This window comes from Saccopteryx bilineata, chromosome 3 (assembly GCF_036850765.1).
Source record: "Saccopteryx bilineata isolate mSacBil1 chromosome 3, mSacBil1_pri_phased_curated, whole genome shotgun sequence".
NCBI classification, from domain to species: Eukaryota; Metazoa; Chordata; class Mammalia; order Chiroptera; family Emballonuridae; genus Saccopteryx; species Saccopteryx bilineata.
In genome coordinates, this window is record NC_089492.1 from 53,364,767 (window position 1) to 53,378,726 (window position 13,960).

The 13,960-nt window shown below is 38.9% G+C and overlaps 1 protein-coding gene across 1 annotated transcript in view; it reads left to right on the top strand.

The window, feature by feature from the left end:
* RP1 (RP1 axonemal microtubule associated) overlaps positions 1-13,960 on the top strand; it is a 413,345-nt gene that overhangs the window by 179,464 nt on the left and 219,921 nt on the right. The window contains exon 16 of the mRNA XM_066266133.1: positions 7,299-7,476. Coding sequence (XP_066122230.1) covers positions 7,299-7,476 — 178 coding nt within the window. The remainder of the gene's footprint in view (positions 1-7,298; positions 7,477-13,960) is intronic.

Genomic DNA, 13,960 nt, shown 5'->3' on the forward strand with positions numbered 1-13,960 from the left:
GTGGGGTATTAAAATCCCCTCTTATTATAGTATTGCTGTTGATCTCACCATTTATGTCCATCAAAATCTGCTTTATATATTTAGATGCTCTTGTATTAGGTGCATAGATATTTATATTGGTTATATCTTCCTGTTGGATTGCTCCCTTTATCATTATGTAATGACCTTCTTTATCCCTCACTATTGCCTTTGTTTTAAAGTCTATTTTGTCAGATATTAGTCTTGCTACCCCAGCTTTTTTTCCCTTCCCTTTTGCATGAAATACTTTTTTCAATTTCTTCACTTTCTGTCTATGTGTATCTTTTGTTCTGAAGTGAGTCTCTTGTAGCATATGAATGGGTTCTGTTTTCTTATTTATTCGGCTACCCTATGTCTTTTGATTGGAGCATTTACATTTAAGGTTATTATTGATATGTAGTTGTTTATTGCCATTTTATTCTTTAAATCTACAATCCTATTTTTCTAGTTTTTTTTCTTTGCTTTGTTTGCAGCAAGCCCCTTAACATTTCTTGTATTTGTTTTGTTGTAATTAATTCCTTTAGAATTTTTTATTTTTTTATATATTTTTTTGCCTGGGAAGCTTTTTATTTCTCCTTCAAGTTTAAACAATAACCTTTCTGGATAGAGAAGTCTTGTTTGTAGGCTCGTGTTTTGTATTACTTTGAATATTTCTTGCCATTTTCTTCTGGTCTCAAGTGTTTCTGTTGAAAAATCAAATGTCATTCTTATGGGGACTACTTTGTAGGTAATTTACTTCTTTTCTTTTCTTTTATAGCTCTTAGTATTCTTTATCTCTTAACTTTGGTGTTTTAATTATCATATGTCTTGGTGTAGGTCTATTTGGGTTCCTTTTTAATAGGACTCTCTGTGCTTCTTGAACTTGTGTGAGTTTTTTCTTCATTAATTTAGGGAAGTTTTCAGGTATGATTTCTTCAATCAGGTTCTCTATCCTTTGTTCTTTCTCTTCTCCTTCAGGATCCCCCATGATGTGGATGTTGTTTCTCTTTATGTTATCACAGAACTCTCTTAGAGTTTCTTCAGACTTTTTTGAGCCTCTACTTTTTTTTTTCTTTTTGTTTCTCTGCTTCTGTGCTTTGATTTATCTTGTTCTCCAAATTGCTGATTTTATCCTTTGCTTTATCCAGCCTGATGTGGATTCCTTCTAGTATGGTCTCCCTTTAAGATATTGTATTTTCTGCCTGACCAGGTGGTGGCGCAGTGGATAGATCATCAGACTGGGAAGCAGAGGATCCAGGGTAGAAATCCTGAGGTCACCAGCTTGAATGTGGGCTCATCTGGTTTGAGCAAGGCTTGCCAGCTTGAGCCCAAGGTCGCTTGCTTGAGCAATGGGTTACTAGGTCTGCTGTAGCCCCCAGTCAAGGCATATATGAGAAAGCAATCAATGAACAACTAAGGTACTGCAACAAAGAATTGCTACTTCTCATCTCTCTCCCTTGTCTGTCCTTATCTGTCCCTATCTGTCCCTCTTTCTGTCTCTGTTACACACACATTAAAAAGATATTGTATTTGCCATTTCTGACATGGATTTTTTAATACTTTCACTTTTTTTTTGTATTCCTCTGAAGCTGGAAACGTGGAGGCAGTCAGATAGACTCCTGTATGCGCCTGACTAGGATCCACCCGGCATGCCCACCAGGGGGCGATGCTCTGCCCATCCGGGGCATCACTCTGTCGCGACCAGAGCCACCCCAGCACCTGGGGCAGAGGCCAAGGAGCCATCCCCAGCGCCCGGGCCATCCTTTGCTCCAATGGAGCCTTGGCTGCGAGAGGGGAAGAGAGAGACAGAGAGGAAGGAGGGGTAGGGAGTGGAGAAGCAGATGGGTGATTCTCCTGTGTGCCCTGGCTGGGAATCGAACCTGGGACTTCCGCACGCCAGGCCGACACTCTACCTCTGAGCCAACCGGCTAGGGCCCACTGTTTTTTTTAATGCTTACTAAACTGTCATTTTGTTCATCTATTTTTACTCTAAGATCTTTGAACATCCTAGTATCTATTATTATAAACTCTGTGCCTGGTAATTAGGTGACTTCCATTATATTTGATTCTTTTTGGGGGATTTCTCTTGTTGGTTCATTTAGGTCATATTTATTTTCCCATTTTGTCTGTATATTAGGTAGCTATTTTCTGACTTCCAAATTTGTTGTGGCATTATCATGAAAAGATAGGCTTAGTGGTGCTAACCTCCAGGCCACCTGAGTTCCTTGCTCTAAGAATGTTTTTTGAGTGTTATATTTACCTTCTTGTTGTTTGTGAGTCTTAAATGCAGTTATTTCTTTCATGGGTGGAGTTATCCCTTAAGGCTGGCTAACTCTGAGGGTCAGTCTAGATCACATCTACTAGGCATTGTGTAGTGTCTGTCTTATGGATCATAGTTATTCTCAGCAGGGTCTGGTGCCACTAGACTCCTTTATTTGGCTTGTCATTTGTGTAGTTCACTGAGTCTAGCATTGGTGTCATCCAACACCCACTACTATTTTGTTGGTTCTGGGTCCTCTTGGGCAGTGTTTGGATATGGGTTTATGCCAGCCTTTTTTTTTTTTTTGTATTTTTCTGAAGCTGGAAATGGGGAGAGACAGTCAGACTCCCGCATGCGCCCGACCAGGATCCACCTGGCATGCCCACCAGGGGCGATGCTCTGCCCACCAGGGGGCGATGCTCTGCCCCTCCCGGGCGTCGCTCTGCCACGACCAGAGCCACTCTAGCGCCTGGGGCAGAGGCCAAGGAGCCATCCCCAGCGCCCGGGCCATCTTTGCTCCAATGGAGCCTTGGCTGCGGGAGGGGAAGAGAGAGACAGAGAGGAAGGGGGGGGGTGGAGAAGCAAATGGGCGCTTCTCCTATGTGCCCTGGTCAGGAATCGAACCCCGGTCCCCCGCACGCCAGGCCAACGCTCTACCACTGAGCCAACTGGCCAGGGCCGGGTTTATGCCAGCCATTGTTTGTAATCCCCCATGGGCTACCAGTCTGGAGCTACTGTTCTTTTCACTGCTTGTGTCTGCACTTTCTTTGCTTGCATCTTCACTTTCTGTGCTTGCGTGTGTGTGGGAGGTTCCAACCTTGGTATAAGGTTCAACTTCCTCCTGTTTATAGCTGACAGCAGCTGCATAAAAGTTCCCAAGTTTCTTATGATTTGCCTCCACTTTTTAGATGCCCCATGTCATTTTTTAGTTGCCTGGTCTTCCTACAGAATATTCTGGGGAAATATTGTAGAATGGGCACGGACTGGCCTCACCCACAAACTGCTCCACAAGTTGCAAGCTTAGTGTATAAGAGCAATTGAGGTCAGGATGATAACATTAGTGGTACCCTTATACTTCAGGGATCTCTTGGTCAGGGGCTCAGTATAGAGAAAGTGGCCCCTACTCCAGAGCCTAATCCCTCAGCCACTGCTGGATATTCCAATTCTGTTGTTCCCCAACAAGATAAGGAGCAAGTTCAGATTGGGTGGAGTGACTCCACATTGTTCTCTGCAGAAGTTTTTTCAGCTGGGGAACCCCTGGTCTCAGGGAACAAAATTGAGAGTCTTCCATTGGACCAGATTGTGCCCCTCCCCCAGGAAGTAGCTAAACCCGACTGGTCCCAATAATAGTTTCCAAATAACTCATACTTTGAATGTCTGTGCTCTGAGCCTCTTTCCCTACCCCTTGTGGAAGTCAGCTTGGCAGGGCAGAGCTGTAAGCAAACCAGAGTTTATGTTTGTCTCTGCTGGACTTAGATGCACATGAAAGGACCAAACTGCACACTTCTGCTGGCTTTTACCAACCCTATCCCTGAGGGAAAGTCAGCAAAAGGCCCAATGTTTTCTGAAAGCCACTTACTGCTGCCACTGTCTGCTAACTGCTTGTTAGGCTGGATTCTTAAAAAACCACTGGTACAGTCTAGAGCCTGGGGCAATTTAGGGATTAGGACAGATGGTAGGTGTGGCTACCAATCCAGCGCCCAAAGTGTCAGTCTGTCCTGAATTTTTTCACAAACCTCAGTACGGTGTGGCCACTAGGAATCTAGTGGGTGTAGCCTCTGAAATACATAGATTTGGTCTGCCCACAGCCTGGACAGTTTCTATTGAATTTCCTGTAAGGCAGCAATCATACTCTTGAGAGAGTGTGGGGATAGCTCCACCTCAACACCAGATAACTGAATCATTGCTCTGCCCCTTCCTTCCTGGACAAGTCTGCTTACTTCTTAACAAGGCCTAATCTCCATAGGGTGGGACAAGAGAGATTCCTGAGGTTAGGGCAGTTGCTCCCCCCAACCCCGGCTGCTATCACAAAGAGGGAACTGCTCCACCCAAGAAAGATGATAACTGCACTATTGGAAAATGATTCAACATAGGGGTTCTAAAGGCTATCCCTCACCCCATCGTTCCCCAGGCTGTCAATTTTACACTCTCCTCATGAGACTCTAGTACTCTGTCCTCTCTTCACTGGAGCCAAAGGTAAGTTGTTGTGAACAAGACATCTGCATTAGCCCTTTAAGAGGGTGCGTGCACCTCTGAGATCTCCCATTTCTTTCTTGCAGACAGAAACCTCATCTCTTTTCACTGCCAAATGCTATGTGGTCACCTCTTCTAGGATCTGGTGCTCTAGGCTGGCGCTCCTGGCCTGGCTTTTGGACCCACATCTCTCCAGGAAAGTCTCCTGGCAGCTGACAGTCTCTTCAGACCCTCAGTTGCAGCTTGCTCCTGGGAGCAGGGGCAGCCCCTTCCTGTATCAGCTCGCCCTACCATTCAATGTGCCTTTTGTGACTTCTTGGTTTGCGAACTCCTCTTCATTTAGTCTTAAATTGGTTTTTCAGAATGATTGTTCTTAAATTTAGTTATAACTTCAGTTTGGTTCTGGGAGGCAGAAGTTGGAATGTTTGCCTACTCTGTCACCATCTTGGAATCCCCTCAGCATTGGTTCTCTAATAAATCTCTCATGTGTTAATAATAGAAGAAAGTAAGTCTGGGTATATGGGAACTCTGTACTATCATCTCAATTTTTTGGTAATATAAAATTATTCTAGAAAATAAAGTATATTTTAAAGAATAATAATATAGGAAACCCTGGCTGAATACCTCCATTGGTTAGAGCATCGTCCCAACAAGTAGTTGTTGACAGTTCAATCCCTAGTCAGGGCACATACTGAAATGGATCAATATTTCTGTTACTCTCTTTCTCTCCTTTCTTCTGTTTCTGAAATCAATCAATAAAATAATAATAATAATAATAATAATAATAATAATACAATGAGCTCCAAGGCTAGCTACATACTTGAAGAACAGGAGAGAACTGAGATTCTATTAATCAATATTAGAAAATTAAAGAGCTACAGTGTGTCCATAAAGTCATGGTGCACTTTTGACCGGTCACAGGAAAGCAACAAAAGAGATAGAAATGTGAAATCTGCACCAAATAAAAGGAAAACCCTCCCAGTTTCTGTAGGATGATGTGGCAGCATGTGCGCATGTGCAGATGATGATGTAACACCATGTATACAGCGGAGCAGCCCACGGCCTTGCCAGTCGAGATGTGGATGGTACAGAGGAAAGTTCAGTGTGTTCTGTGGCTCACTAAATTTGAATCCGTGACCAAAGTGCAACGTGAATATCGGCGCGTTTATAACAAAGTGCCACCACATAGGAATAACATTACTCGGTGGGATAAGCAGTTGAAGGAAACCGGCAGTTTGGTGGAGAAACCCCGTTCTGGTAGGCCATCAGTCAGTGACGTGTCTGTAGAAGCTATACTACCTCTACAGTATAGCTACCTAAGGAGCTGTAGGGGTAGCTACCTAAGGAGCCCAAAAAATGTGTGCATGAGCCCACATTGAACTGCACTGAATAGGTATGAAACTGGGAGAGTTTTCCTTTTATTTGGTGCAGATTTCATATTTCTATCATCTTTTGTTGCTTTCCTGTGACCGGTCAAAAGTGCATCATGACTTTACAGACACATTGTATATAACCAATTGGGTAGCTAATGAGTTTTTTCTTTCACAGAGATATTAGCTTGACATTCAAGAAATTTCCTGAAGACAATTTGAGATCTGTTCATATCACTCTCTCATTCAAATCCTTTGCTGGCTCCCAAAGTCTAAGACAAGACCCAGGTTCCCTGTGTTGCATACAAACTAATCTGACCTTTCATTACTCACCTTCCTCTCTTTGTTGTTCAGCAACGTCAAGAAGCTCATTATCCACACATCATGTTGCCTGTTGCATCTCAGCTTTCATTCATGCTGTTCCTCTGCCTGAATTCCCTGTCTTCCACCCAACTCCCCACTTTCCTCTATTTAGTTGCACCTTCTCCAAGAAATCATTCCTTATTCTTTTGAGTTAAGTGCCTTTTATTTTTCCTCTTTCAATTCAAGGAGTACATTTCTAGCCTATTGGTCTTGCATACTATTATTTGTATATGTGATTTTGTCCTCTACTTGGCCATGAACAAATCAAAGTCAGAGTTTTATTTTATCTATAACAAGAACAGATGATAGAAGTGACTTAATTTATATTTATATTAGGAAAGAAATAGACAACAGGCATTTTATTCCTACCTACAGAACCTCACATTTTTTAGCAGAGATAAGAATATAATTATTTTTTACAAATAATATGAATTGCTATTCAAAATTTTAATTCAGTCTCATAAAATTTATTTTCTAGAATTCTTAAATATTATAAGAAAACTCTTTCAAGACCATAAAATGTGAAAAAAGTAAAATTTATATTAGGTTATAAATGTCATAAAATAAGAGATAGGTGATTTTGATGATCTAATGTATAGATTACCTCTAGGCTTCTAATTTTTAAATTTTTTTCATATTATCTTTGAGTAATTTATGTGTGATGTCAATTTAGTGGTAGCAATTTAACCTAGAAAATGTGGACCAGCACAGAAAATTGATTTATGTTTAAATATAAATAAACTATGATAAGAATTTTCCTCTTTCCATCATTATATTATTTTCCAAAAGAAAAATTTTGCATTTCACTGTTCTCTATTCACTGATAAAGATGATCAATACTGAACCAAAATATAGCACACATTGCTTTCTCCTGAATTGAAGCTTCTCTGTGATTCAGGGTGTGTGACTTTGTCCTAGCCAATCACATGATCTGTTTCTGGATCTCATGGAACAGGATGAAATGAGGTATGTAGTGAAATTATGCAAGCAAAAGTTTCTAAATTTGTCATAAGGATAAAAAAAAAGCAAAATAACATTCTTGTGAAGTGATTGATTTAAAAGTCTGTCCTTCAGTATTTGCTCACATTTATGAAATAATGTTTTATTGATTGTAGGGTACAGGAGATATTGACTGTCATTTTAAAATTAAGAAGAACTTGGAAAATGCATCTATAAGCCTGGAATCTACAATAAGTCCAGGATTGTTTGTTGGACTTCAGTCAGATGGACAGGCAAGACCAGTTATTTATACCAAGAATGGGAATGTATTCTTCTATCCACAAGTCATCAAATGTACGTTTACTCTAAAATTCTTTGTTGTTTTGCTTTGTGATGGTTTATGTACAGTTATAATTTAATCATATTTTTTTCTCAGCATAACTCTACTGTTAGGTTTTTTCTTTTTTGGTTGTAGAAGCAGTAAAAAATACATAATAAAGACCACTTATATCAAATTTTGATATTTAATGATAGATAGACAAGAAGATTTTGTTACATCAAATTCCTTTATAGTTTTTTAAATCAAGTGTATAAATTTGTGTGTATGTGTCTGCATGCATGTGTGTGCTTGTATTTTGCATTTAAGAATATCTCCATATATACCGAGGGGATAAGACTATTAGAAACATTCTCAGCTTCATTGCTATTAACTTTTAATAATCACAATATAAAAGAAGAAGGGAAAAAGATAAACGCAGATGATATTTGATAAGATCTGGAGAAAGTGTTTAAGAATTGGACAGACATGTGAATATTTTGAAACTGGTTTTTCATATCTAAGTTTAGGGCCTCTAGGAAATCGAAGTAAGGATCTGAAGTCCTTACTTAAACAATTTAAACTTAGAATGCATTTGCTTGAATTCCAAGGTTACTGTGGTAACTCTGTTGAGTTCTTAAATTATTTCAAAATATAGTCTGCAGTTTAATTTTTCTGTGATGTAGTACCATGGATTTTTGCATAATCAAAATCTGGATGATGTTCTTAGTCTGACTCTTATTTAACTTCTCTTTTCTTATCAAAGTCTACCCACCCTTTAATGTATATATATTTATATAAAATCTGTAGGAAATTTTATATATATTTAAAATATATATAATATAAAACTGTAGGGCATTATATATATGATATATATATATGTCTAGATCATATATATTTATATAAAATATTCTACCAAAGACAGTTTACAATAAGAATAAAAAAAAAGAGCCCTGGCCGGTTGGCTCAGTGGTAGAGCGTCGGCCTGGCGTGCAGAAGTCCCGGGTTTGATTCCCGGCCAGGGCACACAGGAGAAGCGCCCATCTGCTTCTCCACCCCTCTCCCTCTCCTTCCTCTCTCCTCCCCTCCCGCAGCAAGGCTCCATTGGAGCAAAGATGGCCCGGGCGCTGGGGATGGCTCCTTGGCCTCTGCCCCAGGTGCTGGAGTGGCTCTGGTCGCAGCAGAGCGACGACCCGAAGGGGCAGAGCATCGCCCCCTGGTGGGCAGAGCGTCGCCCCCTGGTGGGCGTGCGGGGTGGATCCCCGTCGGGCGCATGCGGGAGTCTGTCTGACTGTCTCTCCTCGTTTCCAGCTTCAGAAAAATACCAAAAAAAAAAAAAAAAAATCTGTATTTTAACATGATGGTATATCTGGTTCTATTCTTTGTGCTACCTGGATCAATTCCATTTTAAACTTTAGTTGCCATATTTAAAATTTTATAAATTGTTGGGCTAGTTAGTACCACTTAACTCACTGGCATGTACACCACCACCCTTTCTGCCCTCTGTTTTCTCACAGGCAGGCACAGAGTATCACTCCTTCTCAACAAGAGGGGTATACCACCTGTCTCTGGAACACTGGAGGGAAACAGATGACTTGGGAGAAAGTAGAAAGATACAGGCTGGAGTAGAAGAAAAAGCAGTGGGACATAGCTAGCTGGGGCCAGCAACCATGCTGGAAGAACAAAGGAAGAAAAACAAGTAATAAAAAGGAGGAAGCAGTGAAGGAAGGATAAGAAATAAGAAATAGCAATAATTAGAAAAGAAGATGAGTAGAAAAAATAATTTATGGCAATATGCAAGAAAGAGATAATAGAAGGCCATGTTTGTCAAACTAGGTTATATGAATAGAGCTCATAGAAACAAAATCATTCTTTTATACAGGTTCCATAATTTAGTTCTGTTACTAGACCATGGATGATTTGAGTTTTCTTCTCCACTTACCAGCTGTATTAACATAAAAAAGCTTTGGTTTCTGTAACCAGAATAATACTAACATCTTCCCTATCTACTCATTAGAGCTGTTGGGAAGCAAATGAGTTAAGGGTATGCGACAGTCCTTTTTTCAGTAATAACAGCTAACATTTACAATGAGTTATTTTGTGCCAGGCACTGCAAGGCACAGGTTTCATCATTTAATATGACTTTGAAGAGTAGATATACTATTTTTTATTATTTTTTGAGACTGCATTCTTATTATTTTATAATGGTTTTGAAAAAAAGATTGAATTTCTCCAGTGACTGTGAATTAACTTTAAAAATGTATAGTGCTCTGCTTGTGTGGCTTCGTTGGTTAGGGCATCATCCTGAAGCACAGAGGTTGCTGGATTGATCCCTTCAGGACACATACAGGAACAGATCTATGTCTCTCTCTTTCTTTCTATCTCTAAAATCAATACATAAAATTAAAAAAAAGTTTATAGCAAATATGGCTTAGACTGATTTTATGTTGATTAAACTGGTTGATAGGTATCTGTGAACTATTTATATAATTTTCCCATTTTTATTATAAATAATACATGTAATTGTGGAAAAATTTAAAAATATACCTATGTAATTTATAAAGAAATATAAATTATATTTTGATGTATGTATTTTCAAGATGTTTTTTTCTATGAAGGTGTGTGTTATATATCTTTATCCACCTACTAAAGGTATGTATGTATGTATGTATGTATATGCATGTATTTATTTATTTTTGTGACAGAGACAGAGAGACAGAGAGAGGGACAGACAGACAGGAAGGAGGATAGAAGAGAAGCATCAATTTTTCATTGCAGCACCTTAGTTGTTCATTGCTTTCTCATATGTGACTTGACCAGGGGGCTACAGCAGACTGAGTGACCCCTTGCTCAAGCCAGTGACCTTGGGCTCAAGCTGGTGAGCTTTGCTCAAACCAGATGAGCCCGCACTCAAGCTGGCTTCCTCGGGTTTTTGAACCTGGATCCTTCGCATCCCAGTTTGACGCTTTATCCACTGCGCCACCACCTGGTCAGGCACTAATGGTATATTTTTAAACAAAAAACATGGGCTGCAGTCTTATATTTAAAAACAATTTTCTGACTTTTACTTAAAAATAAATTATTTTCTTCAATTTACACAGTGTGGTTTTGGCACTAGTTGTCAAGCCTGTGGAGAATTAATCACCTAGAGGTTTCTGTTTCTACTGTCTGTACAGAGCTTTCTCTTGTCCTGACTTTGGACTATCAGGTATCATGCTTAAGTCTTACAAGTTAACCTTATTATTAGGTGCAAATTCCTGTGATTAACAAGATCTTTCTATTTGGATTAACTCATGAGGATAATAGTGGAATTTAATGTTAGTTAAATTAACATTTATGAATGTTCTCAAGAATAGTATGCATTTATGCATTCAGTGCAGGTATCTCTTTTCACCTGAAAACAATAAATGGCAGGATTTTTCAAACATACTATGATACTCTACACCTCAATATAAAGATTGCTTCTCCTCAGTAGTCTCCTCTTATCCTTCTGGGATATATTCCAAGGTGGATACCTGAATCCACAGAGAGAACTCAACCTTAGCTATACTGTGTTTTTTCCTATACATATATACCTCTGATAAAATTTAATTTATAAATTAGACACAGTAAAGGATTTACAAAAATAACATAAAATAGTAAAATTATAACAACATGGTGTAATAAAAATCATGTGAATGTGGCATTATTAAGTAAAATAAGGATTACTTTATCACAAGCACTGGAGTGTTGACAGTCAATCCCCTAAGTGACTGACAGGTAGATAGAACATACAATGTGGAAATCCTGGACAAAGGGATGCTGCATGTCCCAGGTGCAAAAGAGCAGGATGGTATAAGATTTCATCATGCTCCTCAGAATGACCCACAATTTTAAAACATATGAATTGTTTATTTATGATTAATAATTTCCAACCACAGTTGGCCATGGGTCACTGAAACCAGGGAAAGCAAAAGTGCAGATAAAGGGGAAATAGGGTATTCCAAAAGATTCTAAATTTTAAATTAAAAGAAAATTTAAAATTCCTAGCCTTGTACTGTCTCATTTTCAAACTGTACAAATGATTACAGCACCATTTGTCATTGATGTGACAAATTTGTCATTGTGTTTTTAGCCCAATACATTATGTATGGCTCATATATTTTGTTATTATATGAGAATTCATGAACGTGGACAGTCTTGGGATAAAATTTTCTCATTGATTCAGTAGGAAAAGGCAATTAATAGAAGTAAAGTTATAAAGCCTATTTTAAAGAAATGGTGTAAATATTATAATTGGAAACACCTGTTGCATGACCTTCAAGAGAGAATACTTGGAACATTACAAGTCATCTGAACTTTTGTGGGCTTGGCTGACATTTTCAAGGTTTGAGTTTTCTTGAGGTAGTGCATTCTATGTGTTACCTGTTTGTATTCTCAGAATCTTTGAATAGATTGATATTGAAAGTCAGAAAAGTGTTTCTCTCCCTGCTATTGTAGATACCCCGATTGGCCATGAAGTTCTTATTCACCTGGAATCTCACTGCTAGTCCCATAAATGTCAACATTTATACAGAAATAGACTGTTCCAAGAAATATTAGCCCTAAAGATGTCATTTCTAAGTATAGTAAGGCAACTTTGTGTTTTAATAAGGGCAAGAATGCCAGAGATGTTGCTATGGAAATTTTATTGGAGCATTGTGAGTCCTAGGAATTCTGAGGAAGGGTGTGGAAGCATCAATGTTTCTTTAGAATACAATTTCTATTAATACTTGACTTAAAGAAATCTATGTGTGCACCATGAGCCCTTTGGCTTCTAAATCAAGTCTTATTTTCCCTACCTGGGACTGTAATTAAAGGGTGCCTACAGAATTGGTTGCTATAACTCCTTTAAAGGATTTATTTTGATTGTAATTAACATTAGACTCTGCACACTTCTACAAAAGAGGACAAGTAACACCTGCTGTATAAAGGCTCCTGTTTGCTGTATTGGTGTGCACCGTTGGAAATTCTGTCTTGTGTGGATAGTTCTTCTACTTTTACCCATTCTCCCCACACTCTTTAATCTCTAGATAATGCTGAATTTTTCTGCCAGATCAGGAAAACAAAGATGTTAACAAAAATGTAGAGAAAAACTGCAAGATAATAGAAAGTATGCATATAGTTGTCTCTGCCCCCTGCTTCCTGGCACAGAGCTCCTGAAACCCTTATAAATTCTTAACTGATAGGAACACAAGGAGCTTCTCTTGTTCAAACATTTTGTCTTTGATTCTGTCTCTGACACAGGGCTCCTAAAACACTTGTGAATTTCTCAGTCATAAGAACACTAGGAGCTTCTTTTGTTTTATTGAGATGACTCATACATCGAGCCATGATTAGAAGCTTGGAATTTTCAACCCACCCCCCAACTTCTCCAGAGAGTGGAGAGGGGATGATAATGGAGTTAGTCATTATTATGTGAGCAAGTTTCCATGAAATCCCAACAGTTAGAGATTTGAGGAGCTTCCAGGTCGGTGAGGACATCCATGTACTGGGAGGATGTGCACCTCAGCTCCACAGTTACTGAAGATCCTGTGGTCAGGACCCTTCCAGACTTTACACTGTGTATCTTTTCATTTGGCTGTATCTTTCATCACATCCTTTAATAAATTGGTAAATGTGTTTGCCTGAGTTCTGTGAGCAAATTAATAGAACCCATGGAAGGGCATGTGGGAACATTGGGTTTATAGCCTGTTTGTTGGAAGCACAGTTGACAAACTGGATTTGAGATTGACACCTGAAGTGAGGATAATCTTGTGGGACTGAATCCTTAGTCTATGGACTAATGCCATCTTCAGATAAAAGATATTAGATTTAAGTTAGACTGTGGGACAACCAGCTAGTGTTACAGAAATGTTTGGTGCAGAGAAAACCACCATAAACTTGGTGACTAGAAGTGTCAGTGTCAAAGTGTTTTCTGTGTGAAAGCAGAGGAGACACACAGAAAGAAAGACTAGGTTTTGCTGAGTGAAACATGTAAATATATCATGGTAAAATTGGCCTTGTCTTTGAGCTATTGAAGCTTGCTGGCAATTTCCTTATAAAACCTTTCATTGTAAGCTATGTGAAACTCTTGAACCAAATACTAAACAGACATTTAATGTATTGATTGGTTCATGTTTTCTCTTAACAGTGAAGAACAAGTCACTGAGATGGATTTTCAGTAAGTTTGGAGAATTCATATAATATTCAGTTGATGATGTACATAACGCAATCAATCACCTTTGAAGCTCAGTCTGATAACATTGACCTCATGATTCCTAACTGGCATGGAATTAAATGCTCTCCTGAAGCCCTTTCTAAAGTTTTCCTAAGTTAGAAGTTACCTCACAGCACATGTTGGAACTTCTCTTACCATGCAGTACTAAAAATAACATTTGCTCACACTGTATTCCCAGAGGCAGCAAAGTACATGCTCATAATATGTTGTTGTCTGAATGAATGGTGTATCATGAAATAAATGAGAGTTCATGTCAGGAACATTTGGGTTTTGTTTTCATATGC